Genomic DNA, 22,072 nt, shown 5'->3' on the forward strand with positions numbered 1-22,072 from the left:
ATTCACTTCCTAAACATAGGAGGAGTAGAACAACTGGGTTTGCTCAACAGCATGAATATGTATTTCTCAATGAAAGGCCTCTTCCTGTAAAAACAACAGTTCTCCCCTCTGGTTATCAGAGAAGTACCAACAAGAGCAGACAAGTTAAGATTTACAGTCACAGGCTTTATTAGAGCCACAAAGGCTTAATTTCTGAAGAAACTCTTCTGAAAAGACCTCGAACAATTTGATTTTGCTGATATAATCACAACTATAAATACAAAATGGTTATACTGAAATAACTTACCACTTTATTAAGCAATACAACAAATTTAATCAGTTTATCTGTTATTTAATTTGGGTGCATAAATCAAAGATGCTAACAAAAATTTCTGTCAAATTCATACATATGCAAGAAAGAGAAAATATGATAGAAAAGTGCCTCTTGTCACCCTAACTATACCTAAATCTCACTGTACCAGCCTCTATTTCTTCCACTAAATGCCTATCTTTGGCACATGGTACGGTCAGTTGGTTTGCCACTAAGGACCTATTTCTCTAGTTCCTATCAAACAGCTCAGCTGAGCTGCAGCTACCCAAGCAGAAACCATCTGGCTCTGTACTAAACCAATGTCCCCCTGATGCTACTGTACACCACTGTCAGGCTTTACTGATATTAAAACCAGTCCTATAACAACAGGCAATCTCTTCTCCCTTTGCTATGTTTGCATTACGGTTTCCTAATTTTGGGGCAGTTCATACAGCTTTTATGCTATTTAATATTTTATTAATAAAACAAAGTTCTCTACTGAAATTGTATGAGAGGGCAAATTAATTTTGAATCAGCAAGCTTCCTTATTGCCGCAATTCATGCTGTGTTATCATCTGTTCTCAAAATGGATACCATGAAATAACAAATTCTGTAGAATATAAAATGGTGAATGTTAAATGAACAATGTTTGTATACTTCAAGTCAAGAATAAAAGTTCCTGTAAGCAAACAATCTTTCTCTGATAATATAAAAAACAGCCCCACAATTCTGGATGTTACACAGTATGTAAAACACTGTGAAACATAACAAGCCTTGGAACAAAGGTGTAAAGACTAGCCTTTCAACTTCAGGCTACAGAAGAAAGTATTGATGCCACATTTGATGAAATACTGCAGCCAAACAAAACAAAATGAGAAATGACATGCACGTAGGATAAGCAGAAAATCCCTTATTTGGACCAAGATACTGCAATGAAAGAAAGTAGAGCTGACCTTGGGTAAAACAACACAGATCTTTTCAGAAACTGTGAACCAGATCAAACTTTGAAAACATCTTTTACTACAGCATTTCCACTTCCAGGTAGGACAGAGAAGACTGTGGCAAACCTGTGGACCTGCTGAAAATAACTAGAAATGCCAGATACAATTTTAAAATGTTCCATTGAAAAACGTTGAAAAGCACCCAGAAATCAAGTTGAAGGAACTCCTAATTGCCAAAGCTAAGATGATTTGAACAAAATAAATGACAGTATTGGACTTTAACCCACAGGGTAAGATAAATAGCCATGAGTCTATATTGATATACACAGTTGACTAAATAAATAAATGAGGGAAGAGGGACAATGCTTTCTTACAGAAGAAATTCAATTACTAGATGTAGAAGAAAACAGACAAATAAAAAATCACCATTAGGAAAACACCATAGTAAAAATAAGTGTTGCAGACAAGATCCAAAGATGGATGTTAAAATTGGTGAGTAAAAGCTGGAGGAAAAAGAGATTTGCATAGAATCAAGTTATCTCCCTACAAGATATTTTCACAGAGAAAAATAGTTTCCCTGAAGACATCCAGTGAACACCACCTTACTCAAGTGATCAAGGTTGCCACCCAAAATAAAATTATGAACCTGTTGATAAGATGCACTAAGAACAATATATTATTTCTAGTGTATTCTTGCCAAAAATGTCTAATCTCATTCTAATAATGAGAAGACATCAGACGAAACTCCATACTGAGGGACAGATTACAAAATAAGTGACCAGAGGACTTCAAAAGTGTTAAGGCTATTAAGAACAAGGAAAGTCCAAGAGGAACTATCATAGAATACAGAAAACTGAGAATACAATTAAATGCAAGCAGAATCCTGAAATAAGGAAAAGGACATTAGTGGAAAAACTGGTTTTCAAATCATATCTGTAGTCTAGTCAATAATGCTGTTCCAATGTTAATTTCCTAGTTTGATAAATGAACCAGGGTTATGTAAGATGCTACCATTAGGGGAAGTTGGATGAATATGGAAATTCTCTGTACTGTTTTTGCAACTTTTCAAAGTCCAAAATTAGTTCAAAATAAAAGGTTACAGTTACAAAGTAAAAAACATAAAGGCATTAGAGAGCTAGTGGAAAAACAAGGACTAGAGGGGCCAAGATGCAGGAGGAGGCCGAAACATTGAGAAGTAAGCGATGTTCTACAGCCACTTTCTCCCTGGGAGCATCTGCTGATTCAGGGATGCAACTGAGAGACAGAAAGACACCAGAGCTCTGGTAGCCCTGCAGGGTTAGGCAGACAAGAATGGGACTGGTTATCTGCAATACATATATGTGCAAAAGATATCATATCTAGAATACACAAAGAAAACCTATAAATCAACAGAAAAAACAACTTAATTAAAAAAAATTGGTAAAATACTTGAGCAGTCACTTGACAACAAAAATCCAAATGGCCAATAATGTATAAAAACTAATGAAGTTAAACATTTCATTAGTTGAAATGCAAATTAAAACTAAAACCACAATGCAGTACCATCACACATCCACCAGAATGGCTGAAATGAAAAAGATGGTCAATTTGAAGTACTAATGAGGATAGGAGCTACTGAAACTCTCATACATGGCCGGTGGGAGTGTAAATTGGAATAACCACTTGGAAAACTGACAGTATTCACTAATGCTAAATATATGCACATTTTATGACACAGTGACTCCACCTGTAAGTACATACTCAGTAGGAATGTGAATAAATAAATAAGGTCATCAAAAAATATGTACAAGAATACACATGGAAATATCACTTGTAAATCTAAAGTCTGTTGAGTAAAAATGATAAATATATATTGTGGTATATTCATATAGTAGAAAAATACACAGCAATATGAATGAATTACCTATAACTAAATGCAGTAATGCACCTAAATCTCACAAACATAATGGTAAAAAAAAAAAAAAAAAAGCCACACATAAAAAAGGAGTCTATAATACATAATGCTAAAGGTTAACAACAGGCAAAATTAATTTATGAAATTATAAATCAGAATAGTAGCTGCCATGAGGATGGAAGGAGTAGTAACTGGGAGAGGAAATGCAGAGAACTTCTAGGGCACTGGTATATCTTGATCTGTGTGCTAGCTCTGCAGATGTGTTCCCTCTATAAAAAGTCATATAGCATCTGAGATCCACACTGAATGTACATGTCAATTACAAACAGAAAGCTTTAATATTAAAACACTAACATTTATTTAAAATAAAAACATCAGGATAGCTCCTATAAACTAGATTACAAACATTATGAATAGATATTTCATATCAGTCATCACTCAGATAAGTATTTGCCAATGAAATACTTTCATTTCTATTATGAGGATTGCAAAAGGTAATCCCAGCATTATAAATGTTGTACTACAGACTGCAACAATGATAGATGGGACCATTTATATTAATTGTGGCTTTTAAACAACTGATCTCTGAAACAAATAAGCAATCAAATTATTTTCTTCCTTTATAAATATCAGCAATGTATTTATTAGAAAAGAGCAAGCCAAATTACAAATGAGCTTCAATACCTGAGGCAGAGCTATGACTACTGATGGATGAAGAGTCGCTCTCTTCACTGGAAGACTCTGAACTGCTATCACTGCTGTCAGAATCAGAGTTGGATGAGTCAGACTCTGAAGAGGCGGACGCTGAAGAGGAAGAGGATGGGGAGGATTTATTTTGCTCAACATCTGGTTTCTGTGCCACGATGACTTTTGGTGTATTTTTGAGATGTTCACGCAGTTCATCCCTAATTTAAAATATAATCTGTTAGATTCTATTTCAAAGACAATTATGAGATAATTTTATAATCTGAAAATAAAATTCTGAGAACAATCCTTACGTTAAACCTCCAAGACCTATAGAAGTAAAGAAGTTGATGGCAAACCGAGTGTTTCTTGGATTATCTCGGGGTAATAATCCTTCAAAGAATGGCTGTAGAGTTCTAAAAAGGAAAAAAATAAAAGAGAACAGATTGCTTAAAGATAAAAAGGCAAAATCCTTAGTCATTTTTCAGATTTTTGATATATTAAATTACTAAATGAAATACAACCAAGTAACTAGTTGATGTCACCTATTAGGTTAGGCTACGTGTTATCTAAATGAAATGAGTAGGGTCAAGTAATAATGTACCAAACTTGATTTCTATCATTATACAATGTAGGAGGTTTTTAAAAAACCTTTTTTACACACACAAAGAAAAATATATACACGTATGAATATATAGTATACATATACACACATATGTATATAAAGTATATGTACAAAAAATGTTAAAAACCTCCTCTGTTGTATGTACACATACATACATATATGTAGAACTGTGCAAAGTACTGGGGGAGAGGTGAAAGTAGTCAACAAAAGGGAGAAATCAAGGATGAAGACCATGTAATTACAATATCTATGGACTGAGACAACAGAAAGACACTAACAAAACAAGGTGGTTTTGGACATTTGGTTTTCAGCAATGCACTGAATAACTACTCAGTGGAGTCAGAAAAAACTTTCTCATAGAAAAAGGTAAAATATAAAAAGAATGATTAAGAGCTTGCCAGATAGATCAAGAAGACACGGAAATGCCAACAGTAGAAACCGAGGTAAGCAAGCATGAAAGAGCCAGATGTGTTTCACAAACTTGGCAATGTTGGTGTGGCTGGAGTACAGCTTGCTGGAGAGAGAGAAGATGAACACGGTCAAGTAGACAGGGACCAAATAAGTAAGTATATGAAGCCAATAGAAGTGGATGAAATAGTCCAGAGACAGTGTGTGGAACTCAGGAACACTGAAGAGGCAGGCTGAAGAGGAGACTGAGAGAGGAAGTGAGAAGAAAGTGTGGAGCCACAGTGAGCAGGTGGTCAACTGCGTAAGTGAGGCAGAGAAGTAAAGAGGCATGCAGCCTGAGAAAGACAACTGAATATGGCAGGTGGTCACTGAGAAATCTGAGAAGATGATTTCAGTAGTGTCAATGGAGTAGAAGTTAATCTAAGTGGCAGTCTGAATAAATAGGAAATAAGAAAGGTGAGAGAGGATTACATAATAGTCCTGAAATAAGGCTCTAGTTCCATGCAATAGACTTGAAAAATTATTAATAGATGAAATATATATTCAAAATTGTCCACTGATAATATTAGTTATCATTCTAAGGCTTAAAATTAGGGTAAAAAGAAAGTAAAATTATAAATATCACCGGAGAATTCAAGTGAGCATACAAAAATAATTCTGTATTTTCTAAGAAAATTTAAAAAGGCATTAATTTGAACTCCATTTAAACTAAAAACCACCATTAAAAGTTGCACGTTGTCCTGTGAGACATAACATGAGATTCATAGTGATTAATGGATGAATAAAGTCCTAGGGGGCTTAGTACTTGTTTTTACAATCTTGGATGGGTTTATGTCTGCTACAATGGGAGAAAACCAGAGGTCAGCAAGAATAAAAAGTGCTTAATGGCAAACTTACTCATCCTTTAATCTTGCATTAAGTTTAGGAAGACCCATGTATTCACACAGTTCCTGGAAAAATATTTTGACAAAAATTCTACTGGATGATGTAGTGGTTTCTTCACTCAGTTTTATACATTCTAGAACCTGAAAATTAAAGTTTAAAAAGACAAGTATATTTAAATTTATAAAAGACAGGACAGAGTGACCAATATTTGTAGGTTTGTTTCTCAAAATTACTATTTATTCCCTTCTTCAACCAGAGTTATCTCTGAATATCTCCCCTTATGCTGATACAAAGTTTAAAACTTCTCTATACTAACTTTCAAAATGTTAAGATGCTACAGAAATAGATTTCATTCTCTGTTTTGAGTAATGTGCTTTTTATAGTAGGGAAGATATCCTCTCTTGAGCATATAATGGTAAAGATTACTAGCTCCTATACCTTACTCATCAAAATGTGGTGTATATGAGGGTTTGGGGCAAAATGCCACTTAGCACATTAGACTACAATTTTGTTTACTACACATATGATTAAAAAAAAAGACAAAGTATGATGGTTTATTCTGAATATTAAGACTGTGGCTTAAAAACTGAAATGCCTAAATAAATATTTTTAGGGCAAATAAAAATAAAAGTAACCTCCAGTTTTTATGGGTTATGTGTTCGGGGGGCCCATTAGTTAATTGTTTAAAATTCTCATTTCATTTTCTCAAAGAGGGGAAAAAAGAAGTCAAAAATTATTACAATTAGTCTCCTAGGTTAGATTACAAATGCCTATTAATGCAGCTGGACATACTCGGTACTTAAAAGTACTATAAAAATCTAACCAATGTTTGTAAGTTTGAGATATTGCTTCATTCTACCATTAGTACGATGGCATTCTACCATTAGTAGGATGGCATTCTACAAGATAATCCTGTTCTTTCCTCCTGCCTCCTGGATGTAATTTCTCCTCTCCTCTTCTCTTTCTTTCTTTCTATTCCTTTAGCAATTTTGCTTTTCTTAGAATCTAAGACTTTTTATTTTGTACCATTGCTATGGGCATATCTTACTTCTGATCTTACACAGTAACCCTCCTGAAAGAAGGGGCCATGTATAATTCACTTTGAATACCCAGCACCTCTCTCAATGACTCAGTATATAAGTGGTGGCTAACTAACAGTGGTTGAATAACAGCTGTAAAATAAATGCCAACTTAATGAAAGCATTCTAAATTTCAATCCAGTGCACATTTCCCCATCAAGAATGTATCTTTCTTTCTTCTATGACTATAGGATATCCTCTCTATAGCTTACCCAACTTCAATGTCTGCTAAAAAGAACATATCTTTCTAAGACAATCATTTTTCTTAAACCCAACAAGAGGATCCACGGAGAGTTATTCCCTTAGGAATCAAGGGAGAGTAATTCAGAGACACATTTACCATCAAAATAGTGGCATATGTGGATGTGAGTGTGCGTGCATGTGTGTGTACACAGAGAACACGAAAATCTGCAGTATTTTTCCTGAAGACACTCCTAGCCATCATATTGAAACACTGGCATGTTTGGACAGTTAATATAATACAAAGACAGTATTTCTTGTGTATTACTTACCTAGCTTTCTGATTCCTTATTACATGAAGATAATCTCAAAGACAGCAGTTCTACACATTTCATTTTAAAGCACATTTCATAATAGGATAAATATAGCTAGCTTATACCAAAATCTATTTGAGAATAATAGGGAATTAGGAAGGAAGTATAAATATTGACCCATGTACTTACACTCCATGGAAGTGAATCGGTGTATAAAAGGTGAGCAAACATCTTAGCAACATTCCTCAATTTGTTTGTTTCCAGGCGATGGATGGTATCATACTGTTCTTTGAATATACTTTCAAAGGATTCCATGTACTCTTTCTTCAGCATGCAAAATCGCTAATAAATAAAAAATCAGTACCATTAAAAATTGAATGTTAATACAATTATGAGCATATTAAATCCTAAATTTACTGAATCAAAACTTAATATGTTTTATATTTTCAAAGAGCATATATCACTAAATCCTTTTGTGCCACTTGATGCTCAAAAAAGAAGTTAATATACATGGTTTCTAATTATCTGAGATTTACATGTTAAAACAAAATCATACATATAGCTGATCACATGTGGGTAGAGCTTAAAGAAATATTGTAGATCATGCTTTAATTGAGCTGCCTGAACATGTACTTGACTTTAGAAACTGCTTTGAGATTTTGAAAAGACAGTATTTAATTGTTCTCTACTGGGAAATTGTTACAAAGCATGGAAAATTCCAAAAAGTTCTGGAAAAGTGATATGCAAAGTTAAAGGACTGCAGAAATGAAGCAGAAAAAGAGGAAGGTGAAGACAGCGGGAAACCTGAGGAAGGAGAGAATAATTTGCTTTTAGCAAAAATGGTAATATGTTGTTATATGAGGCCAGACCATAAAGCAGAAATAATTAATTTACAATATTTGTTTTAAGAATTCCCTTAGTAGATGCTGGAACTCACCCCAGCTAATAAGCCAAAAAATTTTTCATATGTCCTCTGTTGGGCACAGCAATCAAGTATCATGTTGCAGAGTTCTTTCTATTTGGGAAAAAAAAATACATTAATGATTCAAAACACAAAGAGACTAAATATTATATAATTTACTAGTATGATAGTGACTGCCTGCATTTTTAAATAAGGGTTTAAAACACTTCAAAAACTTTGTAAATAAAATAAAAACCTCACTCTATGTTAAACTCATAATTTTTTAAAGCCTTGGGTCCGGCTGACAGTCATTTATGCTTCCACAGTCATTATGCTAATTATATTAATTATAAAATTCTAAATTCATAAGTATGAACCATATCAAGAAACCTAGTATAGGAAACAGACATATAAGGGAGAGATTTAATACACTGCATTCTTTAAGGATTCTATGCAGAATTCTTTTAAATATAGACTCACCAACACAACATCTAACAATTCAGTTACGTATGTCCCAAGGATATAAACTCAATTGCTAAGGAATATATTTAGTATGGAAAAGGCAGACCATTAATAGTCTTTATAGAGGCATAAATGGGTACAACTTCAACGTTAACATAAACCACCCTTTGGTTGATAAAGAAACATCAAAAAACACTCTGTGGATGAATTTTCTCACCTCAAAATAAATGTTATTCACATAGACTTATCTATATGGATCTATATGAATAAATGGAATCATTCCATACCTACTAGTATATTGTTCCAATTAGCTATTCAGGTGCCATGTAAACCTCTCTGAAAATTCTGTTAAACTAATGGATAAATCCCCAGTAAAGAAATACTATCACCACAGATGATTTCTAATTAACAAATTAGTTTTTAAATTAATATATTAATTCCTGAAATAATTCAAATGAAATATGTATTGATTATAGCAATGTCATAGATGAAAAAACTCAGCAACATAAGGTGAAGAGACAAAATGAAAAAAGGTATTAATTCATCTGATTAGTGTAATCTCTTTCTATAAAGATTTATCAGAAACTTAAAACAATTTTCCAAATAGAGTAACTGTAATATACTTGCATTGTACAAACAGAAAGCAAGCCTATAAAAACGTGTTGCTTTTTAATTTTGACCTTTATATTTTCAATTAACAATTTTGACATTTTGTCTTATTTACTAACACAGGATACAACCTAAGTAAAAATAGTAAATATTTTTTAAAATTATATCATTAAGTATTTACTGCATATATCTATGTTAACAGGACATGTCAGAGACTCCAGAGGAGGACTTAGGGCAAGAAGTAGGAAGGGAACCTTGGAGAAGCACAGAACAGATACTTTAGAATTGTGCTGTCCAACATGGTAGCCGCTAGCCATTACAGCTAATGGCTATTTAAATTCAAATTATGTTAAATTATACATAAAATTAAAATTTTAGTTCTTCAGCCACGTTACTAGTCATATTTCAAGTACTTAAAAGCCACATGTGACTAGTGGCTACTTTACTAGAAAGTGCAGAATATAAATACTTCCATCAGTACAGGAAGTTGTATTGGACAGCACCGCTTTAGATACTGATACTTAGGGAACAATCTACTCAAAGCTGAAAGGCCTCACTTTACAACACAGAGCTGCCTACTTTCAGATGCCATTATATTGTGCTACATATATATAAGTAAAAAAATTAAAAAATATAATATGTATATTATATATAAAATTATATGATATATATCATATATTATATATTATATGAAAATATAAAATATATATAAAAATAAAGATAAGTCTCAAGTTATCTCAACTAAATGTTTATAAATGTGTAAGTTCTGAAAAGCTGTACATTATCAAAATTTCATACAGTACTAAAAACTAAAAAAATAAGGTTTTTCTAAATTCTACCAAATTATGTTAACTTCATATATGAAAATTCACTTTCAACTCTTTTTTACCAACATCATATTTTGTAATATAACAGTTAATCAGGTTTTAAGCAACAGAGCATGGTAATATGCTGATAGCACTGCTATGCACTACTTGCAAAACAAATTACCTTCTTCCCTAGACTAAATGCAATTATAAGAGTTATTCCCTCTAGCTTATAATAATTAAATATTTTAACATTTTAATTAAGTGTTACAGTAATGTTAGGAGTCTTTTGAAAATAAATGCACTAAGATACTTTTCCAAATATTATCAAAATACACTGAGGTTATTTCTGGAATAACTATCTTCTCGATTAATATTAATACAATTTATAATGGCTTAATTATCTTCCTCAAATAACATGACAAGATCATACAGTAATTTCAGTGACAATTATAATTGTAAAGGTTTTAATGTATTAATTTATTTCCTTCCAGCGATGGCATATCAAGTGTGGCCAGCATACAAACAAGCACACTATTACTAATATACCAATAACAAAACTTTGAAAGGGAAAAAAAGGAATCTTTTACATTTAAACAGATAATTTTTTCTAAAAATTCCATATCACTATATTTCAATAATTAATGTATATTCTAGAATAAAGACTGGCAAACTTTTTCCGTAAAAGGCCAGATAATAAATATTTTAGGCTTTAGAGTCCATATGGTCTCTGCCAAAACTACTTATTCTGTGGCTGTGGTGTGAAAACAGCCATTGACAATATATCAATGAATGAGTCTTTCTATCTTCCAGTAACACTTTATTCATAAAAACAGGCAGCAGGCCTCTGCCGCAGGCTGCCAACCTCTGTAACACATAAACATTTTTAAAGGCTTAAGACAAAGAATTTATATCTAACAGTAACTTAGCTCAGATAATCAAGAAGACCTAGAAGAACTAGAAACTGAACAGCCCATCAGAGCTGATACATTCACTCTGGCATCTGTGCCCGGTTTACTGCATGTAAAGCAAAGTGAGAAAAATACAATCACAAAAGCTTTGGCTCAGTTTCTAAGGATGTAATATCTAGATGGGAAGGAAGTAATATATATAATACACATTAGAGAAAAAAAAAACAGAAGAAAGAGCAACTTTATCTACTTAATCTTATCTTCATTATCCTTGGCATTAGGGTTCTGATACTTTGAAAAGTGAAGTATACCAAGCTGTACGACAGTGAGTCCCATGGGGCCAAGATGGAGCTATCTTGTGGTGTGACTTGACATATAGTATCTGCTGAATAAATTTTCATTAAAGGAATAATGAATGAAGGCTGGGAGTGGTGGCTCACACCTGTAATCCCACTGCTTGGGAGGCCGAGGTGGGCGGATCACCTGAGGTCAGGAGTTTGAGACCAGCCTGGCCAACATGGTGAAACACCATACCATCTCTATTAAAAATACAAAAACTAGCCAGGTGTGGTAGAGGGTGCCTATAATCCCAGCTACTAGGGAGGTCGAGGCAGGAGAATTGCTTGAACCTGGAAGGCAGAGGTTGTAGTGGGCTGGGATCATGCCATTGCACTCTAGCCTGGGCGACAGCGGGAGACTCTGGCTCAAAAAAAAAAAAAAAAGAAAAAATTATATAAATTCTTCTACATTCAACTAGAGCAATGTAATATGTGCTGTGATCTTTATCTTTTCTACCGCAAAGAATGCATTAGTCACAAGCTTGTCCAATCTGTGGCCAACAGGCTGCATGCAGTCCAGGACAGCTTTGAATGAGGTCCAACACAAATTCATAAACTTTCTTAAAACATTATGTTATTATTTTGCAATTTTTTTTAGCTTATCAGCTATTTTTAGTGTTAGTGTATTTTATGTGTGGCCCAAGACAATTTTTCTTCCAATGTAGCCCAGAGAAACCAAAAGATTGGATACCCCTGCAGTGCATCCAGAAGATGGACCACATAATCCATTAAAGAACAAATTTCCTAATATATTTAAGTCAAAATTTGATTTATAGGCAACTCAGAAATTCTACATAAAGTGCAGTGTTTCAGAGACTCTCTTTTTACCATATCCCATTTGAGCAGAAAATTTAATTCCCTAGAGTGAGCAATATATCTGAAACACCCTAAGCTTTGTGTTATCTTAAAGTGATATAAAACCTACATTAAAAAATAAATATTTAGTACTGAGGTATTGCTTCAATCCACAAAACTTACCCATTAACAGCCTTAAACATTTTTAAAACCAATATATGCATTTCCTAACAGAAAAAGTATTAACATACTGTTTGGCTTTCAGGAAACTCCATTTTCAGCAATTTGTGAGCACATTCTTCAAAATCTAAACTGTGGAAATGATCACAATAGGTTAAAAGCTTGCAACATAGACTGTACACTCTTACACACAAGAATCTTACTTTAATAACAGTTTTAAATCATCTTTTTTTACTGCAATTTCATATTGTTGTACTGCATATATAAGGAAAACATAGCTCTTAACTCTACAGAGAATGAAGTGCCAATACATACAACATGGATGAATCCTTGAATTATGCTAAGTGAAAGAATCCCAACACAAAAGACTACATATAGTATGATTCCATTTATACAAAATGTTCAGAAGTGACAAATCCATGGACACAGAAAGTAGATTAAATGAGTAGAACGTGACTGCTAAAAGGCTCAGGGTTTAGTTTAGAGTAATAAAAATGTTCTGGAATTAGACAACGATGATGGTTGTATAACTTTGTGAATATAATAAAACCACTTGCAGTCATGCATCACTTAATGACACGGTTATCTACTGACAAATGCATACTTACGAAATTTTTTCATGTGCAAACATCATAGAGTGTATTTACACAAATCTAGATGGTACAACCTAATATATCTAGGCTATATGCTATGGCTGTTGCCCCTAAGCTACATCCTGTTCAGCTTGTTACTGTACTTCTGAATACTGTAGGCAACTGTTAACACAATGGTAAGTATTTATGTATCTAAACACACCTAAACATAGAAAAGGTTTAGTAAAAATATGGTATTATAATCTTATGGGACCACCATTGCCTATGTGGTCTGTTGTTGACTGAAAAGTCGTTACATGGCGCATGACTGTAAATGTGCACTTTAAAAGGGTATCATAGCATGTGAATAAAATCTCAATCTTAAAAAGGCAAAAATAAAAAAGAGGCATATGCAGTGAATTGTATTACTCTCTCAAACCAACCAACTTCAAGCCATAACTAATCAGATAAAAGGGTTTCTATTCTATGTGATTTTCTTCATTTTAAGAAACAAAACACATAATGTGTAAGTTTCTCTCATTTCTGCAATCATATAATGCTTATCAAATGTTTTCCCACTACAAACTGGTCACTCAAGTATGACGGTAGTAAATTCTTAAGTGTCAGCAATACCTTTTCCTTCAAGCATTGGAGGATAATAACTGTACATAAAGAATTTATTAAATATTCTGACTTGATAATCCCATATTACAGGACAAATCTAAGTACTCTAAATCTGGGTAACCAGGTCCAGATTTCAAAGAGTGCTTCCCAATGCTCAAGGTTTTCAAGAGATCTGGCTGTTCTGTTCTACATTTAGTTGTTAAATAAATCTAAGAAAGAAAATGATCAATAACTCTATTCAAAAGCTTAGACAAAACAACAAGTAGAATGGTTAACAATGAGGACAAAGAAATAAAAGCTTTTAAAAGTAAATACTTTAAAAAATAATTGTAACTACCTAAAATTTTTAAGAAATACATTCTTATTCACAAATATATACCTAAATTAGAAACAACTGGAGGTAAAAACACCTATAGGATACTATACTGATTTAGGTTTATACATAGGATTTTAGAAGGATTTAGAGACAATCTAATTTGACTCATTTTTACAGATGAGAAAAATGAGACTTAGGTATTTGTATTTGAAACTTGCTCCTGGCCATATAGTCCCAGAAGTAGAACTTGAACACAAGAATATTTATACTTTCTCACCCAATATTTCATAAGGCTATAATTAATACTTAATTTGAAAAGTCATTTCTTGAAATGTATATTACATGTTTAGAGAAGCCAGGAGAAGTCCTAATTAAGGCAGGAGCAAGCACAGGTCAAGTTTCCCTGCTTACATTAAAATCTCAGTGTGGAAGAGTAAATGATATATTATTCTATCATAACTCTATCTACTTTTACTAGATATTGCCAATTTCTTATATTTTTCTATACTGATTCCAAGAGATGAAAGACGTTCCAGGAGCTCAGCATGACGTTAGCGCTTCATCTCTACTTTTACAAGTTAGCTTGGTTCATCTTAAAACACAGGGCATCCACATTTTATAAATACCGCATGTGAAAATAATAAATATAAAACAACTTGCAAGAAAAAATATGCTTTTACCCACTATTCATATGAACAGAATTTAAAATATCATCAGTATAGTTCAAAGAGAATTAGCAAACACAATTTGTTAATTGTTTATTGATTCAGAAATAATGCTACTATATTTGCATTTCTGTGGAATGCCCACACCCTTACTTTTGATAACATACCATAAAATCATCACTAATTAATGATTATGGACTTAGTTTTGCAGTTCATCCATATTCCTCAGCTTCTATTACTTAGAGGGTTTCCTAAGCACAACAGGGTAATAATCCAGGATGGTACAAGGCAATGAAATGAAAAAGAAATCTACCAGGAAAGAGATTATATAACAGATAATATTAAACAGTATATAACATTAAGATTAAAATACTAAACAGTAATTGATACATTTTAATAATACAGTAAAACCAAAAACATTTAAAACAGATGTCTTTTTTTTTTCCAGCTTTTTAAGAAAAAGAAATTAGCACTGCAACAAAATCCTGAAATTTCTGAAAAACAATCAAGTAGTTGATGAAGAAATATTACTACTTCCCTTTTATCTACTAAGTGAAGTATCAGGGAGAAAGTTAGCTAAATGACAGTCTGTTTTCTTGTTCTCATTTTATTTTGAAAGTATTTAATGACCTCCTACACCAACATGGTTTTTAGGTTGTACTAATTATAAATATTAAATGAATTAAATTTTCTTGATATTTTAGTTCTCATCTTAGGTTACTAAACCAAATGAGTTTCAGGTTTAACACAAATTAATAGCAATTGAGGAGAGGGTAAAGAAAAAAGAAGACATTTACTGAATTACTGTCTTCTTTACATGATGCCAGATTTCAAGCTGTGTTTACACAGTTTTGTTGATGTGTCCAATATCAGAAACTTTAAACAGGTGGGGACGTGGTAGTCCATCTCCCTCTGATGTTACAACTTCAATAAAATAAAATCAGACTAGAATATCGTTTAAAAGCAAGAACAAACAGGAATGCTTTATTTTTAATAGCAAAGACAATTGTGTAGTTTAATGTTTTATGCATATAAAAAATGGTATTTAAGGAGCCATAACAGAAAGAAGATAAGACTACTAGTGAGATGAGTCAACACAAACAAATTTAAAAAATAAAATTTCCACACAGTTCAGTTGCCAGAACTTAGTTTTTGTTCACAAGATTTTCAACATTGGACCGTTTAAGATACCCTCATAGCCACCTGGCTTGATGATTACATCCTATTTCTGATTTTTAGCCTGGTATATAATAAACATAAACCTCTCCTTAAGATAATCAGTGTTGATATATTAACATATTATTTCTAGAATCTGCCTATTTTGACAGCTAAGAAAATACTACAAGCACAATTCTATATAGTTATATAGTTTTTATCCCACTTAATATTACAACAGACTGTTTGTTCACATTTAAAACAACTCTCTATTAACGTAATTTTCAGTGGTGGCAGACTGGACATTTTGACTATTTGTGGTAGAAAATAAGACTGTCTCCATTTTCTTTTTTTTTTTTTGCACCAAACAATTCTGTATATAATTATGTGTCCATATTTACATCTTTAGGAAATACAGTAATGAAAAACAAGGGTCAAATAGCATGAACAATAAGCCCTTGATTCATATTACATAGCAGGGTGGCTATAGCAAATAACAATGTAGCCAGATTTTGAAGGTTGTTACCATAAAGAAACGATGAATGTTTAAAGAAACAGATACGGTAATTACCCTGATTTGATTACACAATGTATAATCATCCATAGGGTATAAATATGTACAATTATTATATGCCAATTATAAATATAAATTAACTAATTAAAATGAATAATGTTTAAAAAAAAATAACAAAAATCCCCAGAGAAAATCAACATATAGGACAGGAATTACAGCTACTAGCACGGATACCACTATGTAATAGTGGCTATTACTTGTTTTTTAATGCTTTAATTTTTCAAGTCTTCTATGTGATTCAGAGATTATCAAGGTTATGCTTCTTTTAAATAATTATTCAAAGAGTTCCACTGTAACTCTTCAAAGTTAATGTTAACTGTAACACTTAACACAGTAAATCTGCTGCTCACAACTGATGACTGTTGGATTTCTTAAAAAGGACAAACAAATGAAAGGTCAAATCCCAAGAATATTTACCTCTGACAAAGTATTTCTCACCTTTCACTTCAAGTGTATATGAAAAAATATTTAATACTTTTTAAGTGAAAATAAGTAAAAGATAAAGCAAAAAAATTCCCAACCAATGTTTTGCTGTTTAACATTCCTCTATTTGAAGATAAACCTAAAGCCAAAAAATGTTCAGACTGAAAACAGATGACTCCTACTTATGAATCATTATTGCTATTACATCATACTAAATGGAAATATACTAAATCTAGTAATGAAACAAAACTGAGGAAACATTTCTCCTCCAGTGTAAAATGTAAACACTGTGCCCATTACATCAATAGGCTGATTCACATACAAAGTACCAGATGTACTAAGATTTAACATCTTCGTTTATTTCTCTTCAAAACCAAATTCACAGCCTTCAAAGGTAATAGGTTTTGTTTTCATGACATCACATCACACTACTTCTTACTTAGCATTACTTCAAAGAGTCCTCAAAATCTTCCTAAGTCTAATTCCTATTTCTGTTCATACTCATTTACATCTGCAAAGCAAATCACTGTCCAACAGTCTTTGCAACAGTGCTTCTTTGCCTAGAATCAGAACTAGAAACCAAATTTTTAAAATGTTAAATATTAAATTTTCATTATACAATTAGGTACTCTGCTATCTTGTAAAACAGAATTATTTTCAGGTTTTTATTAGTGGCACTTAACTATAAGAAATGATATAGCTAAAAACCCATTTAATTAGGTAACACAATTAGACCTTCCAATTAAGTAAAGACAATTTTCCTATAAAGCAAAGAACCAACAGAAGGGTACCATGAGCTTGGGCATGGGATGGGGGAGAGAGGTAGGTAGTCCATGAATGCTGAAATGGCGTTCGGTTTTCTGTTATGAGACCCTAAAATGAATCCCTGATCTCTTTACCCATCCCTTATCAAAACCAAAAAAAGGATGAACTGAGACATGATGCCTTACCTTGACTGAATAGCAAGATAAATTGTACGACGAAATGAGACCAGGTTAATTTCTGTTTTGTCATGAATAGTCACTTTTTGTCCTGAAAGAAACATAACAAAATTACAAAACTGCAAAAATAAATGTGAAGAATTTAAAATGTATCTCTGTATAGCATTTTCTTCAAAAACCTATTTAGAATCAATATAAATTTAATAATTATTTTTTACTGTGTAAGTATTTATAGAATTCAAAGTAACTATTTCAAGTTTTTTGCTATATCATGTTAGCTCAAAGAAATCCAGAACCAAGCCAAGAAAACTATTTTTGTTTCTCTGTTATCTGCTCATTTAGACACTATAAAAGGTTGTACTCTTGCTGTTGTTTGGTAGAATATTATTTCTAGAGTTATAAACAATATCTTGATAATTCAGACGCACTATATAAATCATGGGTAAAAATTCAGTTTCAGAGAACACTGGATCATCACAACAGGCTGGATGAGTCCAATATAAATAGGTGTATTTGTTAAAATTTTCTCTTATTTAATGCACGAAAACTTTCCTTATAAATATTTAATAGTTTTTATTTGAACAGTATTTTCAAATAAAACAAGGAAATTCTAAAGTAAAATGTAGTACATGGATAGAATTTTAATAAAAAAAGTTGGAAAAAATTAAACCTATTTTTACAAAATATGTTATAGAAGAACAATTGTACTATAAGACAGAAGTATTTATTATATCCTAAAAGGCAAATGTATACTTTTAATATCTTCACACATGCAATACATGTAAATAATGACCAGTTTATGTATGTTCTGATGTACTAACTGTGCCTTAACCACAGTAAAGTTCTGAGCTTATTTCTGTGAAATAATGTAATCACAGCTGAAGAGGAAGAACATACTACTTCTGTGTAAATATAGCTTTTGGTCTCTTCACTCTATTTTGCCAAAATGAACAGCAAATATGCAGTCACTCTCATTTGTCACATTCCTGCCATGGCTACATAAATCACATGAACTCAATATGAAAACATGTTTTTCACTGTCTAGAATACAATCAAAGGCATAATATACTAAATTAAAATTGTGCTGACGTTAAAAAAAAAAATTTAATACTTTTTGAGCAGTTTCTCAATCTTGGCAACACTGGCATTTTGGGCTAGATTACACCTTGTTGCAGGGGGCAGTCTTGTGGTTTGTGGGCTATTGAACAGCAGCTCTAGTCCTCACCCACTAGATGCCATCAGCAGCCCTCCTTGCTCTCCCCAAAGATTGAGAACTATTGTTTTAGAAGATTACATTAGAATTAATTTTAGAGTGTCTCATAATATTATTTGAATACACTACATGTTTACCTTCTTCATCTTCTTCTCCCTCTTCCTCTTCTTCTTCCTCATCCTCTTCACTACTCCCAGCATCTTGGTCTGTGTTTGAGTCAGTGTCTCCCTCATCAAGAATTTCTGTAAAGTACAAAGTAAGTTTGGGAAAAAAACAATGTGCAAGTAATATACATGTATTTTATTCTAAGAAGATAATTCTCAGTTCGTTGAAATCCACTGTGGTGTAACAGTTTATTAGCCAACAAACATAACCACCAAGCCTCGTGTTATTGCCTAGGTGGTCAAAAAGCATTATAACTGATTTGACTAGAGAGAGCTGTATGTATCACTTTTCTGCCACATAAAAAGTGCCCATGAAACAAGGAGATAAGAAAAACAAAAAGTAGATGAAGGTTTTTGAAAAGAACAAGAGCACTGGAAAAATATTAGGAACAGAAGCTAGCATATGCGAGTCAAAATATTGTTTCATCATCAGAAAGAAGACAGTCCATTATAAAAAGTTAAGGCTAGATACAGAAAACAAGAATTTAGGCTAAGAATGTACTTGGAAAGACAAAGAAGGGAGAGAAAATAATTGCATAACTTAGTGTTCACTTGAAATAAATAGTAATGAGATTTGTATTAAAATATATACCTACTAAATTGAATATTACAAGAAATTCAAAGACTTTTCATATATAAAACAGAAACAGAAGTTTAAAAGCCTTTAAGACAACTGGTAAGACAAGCACCGTATCAGATTATCACTTTTAAAAATACAAATGATATATTCAGAACTGGATGAAAATAGTGATGTATATGAGACTACATAAGGCCAGTCATTATGTTAAAAGCAAACAAATGACAAAAACTAAAATTATATTTTGCCCAATGGTGCTCTGTTAGCCTGATAAGATTTTGCAAACAGGACCAACTCTTTACTTTTGCATTTCTATTATAATCAGAGGGCTTTTAATACAAAGTTCTGGGATCAATTCACTTTAAGAAAAATTCTAATTTCTTTATATTTAACTAAGCAGTAAAAATCAGGAGACACATAACGAAAGTTAGCAGAGAACTTCACATTATGAGAAACAAATCATTTTACAAAAATGAAGAGTAGTCATTCAGCCCTTATCTGAAATATAAATCTCAAGTATATTTCGAACAAATGTGAATTCAAGAGATAATCTAAAGTATCTAGTTTATTACTATGTAACATGGCTTCAACAGACTTTTAAAAGAAGAAACTATTTAGTATTCAATAGTAGGAAGACAGGCACTCCTGCTGTTTTCCCAAATGCTGTTAAGATCTAAAACACAAGTACACCTGGGTCAATCGAAGGTGCTAATTACTAAAGCTGTGCCCACTTCCTGCTGGGGCCCTTTTTTTATGCCAGCTCCAGAAGAATGCTTTATAAAACAATGAAGGTCAAATGAATTGTCTAATCATTTACATCATCCTTTTCTCATCTCTCCACTTTAGATTCTACTTATTAGAATCACTTAGGCAAGGACAACTGGATTTCATTAACTGAATAAAGTAGTGGTTTCAAAGCATGGTCTAGGAGTCTATGGGGGATCACTGAGACCTGTCACGTGGTCTGTGAGGTCAAAACTATTTTCATAATAATACCAAGACAGTATCTGCCCTTTCACTGTGCTGACATCTGTGATGATGATCCAAAAGCAATGGAGGTTAAAACTTCTGTAACCCAAGGCATCAAACTTCACTAGTAATCAGTGTATTCTTTACTGCCACCCTCTTGAAGTAGAAAGCCAGTTTCATCTGAGAATGTCCTTGATGAATTTTATTAAATCTCAGCCCTGAATATAGGCCTTTCTCCTAATCTGAGTGATGAAATATAAAGTTCATATATATAGCCCTTCTGTTAGACAGATATACAATGGTGACAGTTATGTCAAGGAAAACCACTTGTGTGATTGTTTGCTTTGCAAGATGAATTAGCTATTTTTTTTCATTTTTACTTGAAAAAATGGCCAACTAACTACAGTTGTTAGATATTTGGCCAACAATTTCTCAAATGCAAACAAACTTGAGACTGTCACTTTGGGGAAAACAACTAACGATATCTACGACGATGATAACATTAGGGTTTTCAAGAATTTTGAAAAATCTATATCCATCTCTGTGAGCTTGAGAGCTCCCCAATATTTAGATTTTTTGGACGAGAGCGGTGGTAATATTATTAAATGTGCTATGTAGATATTATATCAACATGTTAATTTGATTTTGATAACATCAATGTTAACATTTAAAAGATGTGCATAACTCAGTGAATTAGTATTTTCTAAATGACTAATGCAACATTACAAAATCATGCATGAGTAAAAGATTTATTTAAAGTGACAGATAAATGGATTCTAACGCAACACTATCAAAGTTCATTGATACTGTTTCAGAATTTACACCGCAATTAATCTTAAAACTACTAGTTGTTAAATATTGGCATTTATCTGAAAAGGCTGTTAAAATACTACTCCCTTTTTCTAATTACGTATTTATCTGGGGCTAGATTTTCTTCATGTACTTCAATTAAAACAACCTACTGCAATAGATTGAATGTAGAAACAGATATGAGAGTCTAGATGCTTCCCATTAGGCCAGACAGTAAACTTTACAAATAAAAAATTTTATTTTATATATATATAATACATACATATATATAGAATTAATTTTTTTTAAGAGACAAGGTCTCACTATGTTGCCCAGGCTGGTCTCAAACTCCTGGGCTCAAGCAGTCCTCCTGCCTCAGCCTCCCAAAGTGTGAGATTACAGGTGTGAGCCACAGCACCTGGCCAACTCCTGATGCTTGACCCCAGTCGTTGCAGACTGGTGTGACAAGGCAAAGAAAAACAGCCTGAAGCCCATAGATATCAGGTGATGTGTGTATATATAAAAATCATTTTTTTAGGCCAGGCACAGTGGCTCATGCCTGTAATCCCAGCTTTGGGAGGCCAAGGTGGGCAGATCACCTGAGGTCAAGAGTTTGAGACCAGCCTGGCCAATCTGGCAAAACCCCATCTCTACTAAAAACACAAAATCTAGCTGAGCATGGTGGTGAACACCTATAATCCCAGCTACTAGGGAGGCTGAGGCATGAGAATCGCTTGAACCCAGGAGGTAGAGGTTGCAGTGAGCCAAGATGGCACCACTGCACTCCAG

At 32.9% G+C, this 22,072-nt stretch overlaps 2 protein-coding genes across 3 annotated transcripts in view; both read right to left on the reverse strand.

The window, feature by feature from the left end:
* Window positions 1-22,072, reverse strand: part of ZNF385B (zinc finger protein 385B) — a 572,754-nt gene that overhangs the window by 511,441 nt on the left and 39,241 nt on the right. The gene's annotated exons all lie outside the window — the stretch shown is intronic.
* Window positions 1-22,072, reverse strand: part of CWC22 (CWC22 spliceosome-associated protein) — a 63,390-nt gene that overhangs the window by 2,006 nt on the left and 39,312 nt on the right. For both annotated transcript variants that reach the window (XM_011966295.1, XM_011966297.1), the window contains exons 12-19: window positions 18,922-19,026; window positions 17,581-17,662; window positions 12,373-12,433; window positions 8,237-8,314; window positions 7,489-7,641; window positions 5,739-5,866; window positions 4,123-4,224; window positions 3,809-4,029 (exon numbers count right to left, since the gene is read on the reverse strand). In XM_011966295.1, coding sequence (XP_011821685.1) covers window positions 3,809-4,029; window positions 4,123-4,224; window positions 5,739-5,866; window positions 7,489-7,641; window positions 8,237-8,314; window positions 12,373-12,433; window positions 17,581-17,662; window positions 18,922-19,026 — 930 coding nt within the window. The remainder of the gene's footprint in view (window positions 1-3,808; window positions 4,030-4,122; window positions 4,225-5,738; window positions 5,867-7,488; window positions 7,642-8,236; window positions 8,315-12,372; window positions 12,434-17,580; window positions 17,663-18,921; window positions 19,027-22,072) is intronic.

The sequence above is a fragment of the Mandrillus leucophaeus genome, unplaced genomic scaffold, assembly GCF_000951045.1.
Source record: "Mandrillus leucophaeus isolate KB7577 unplaced genomic scaffold, Mleu.le_1.0 Scaffold754, whole genome shotgun sequence".
NCBI lineage: Eukaryota > Metazoa > Chordata > Mammalia > Primates > Cercopithecidae > Mandrillus > Mandrillus leucophaeus.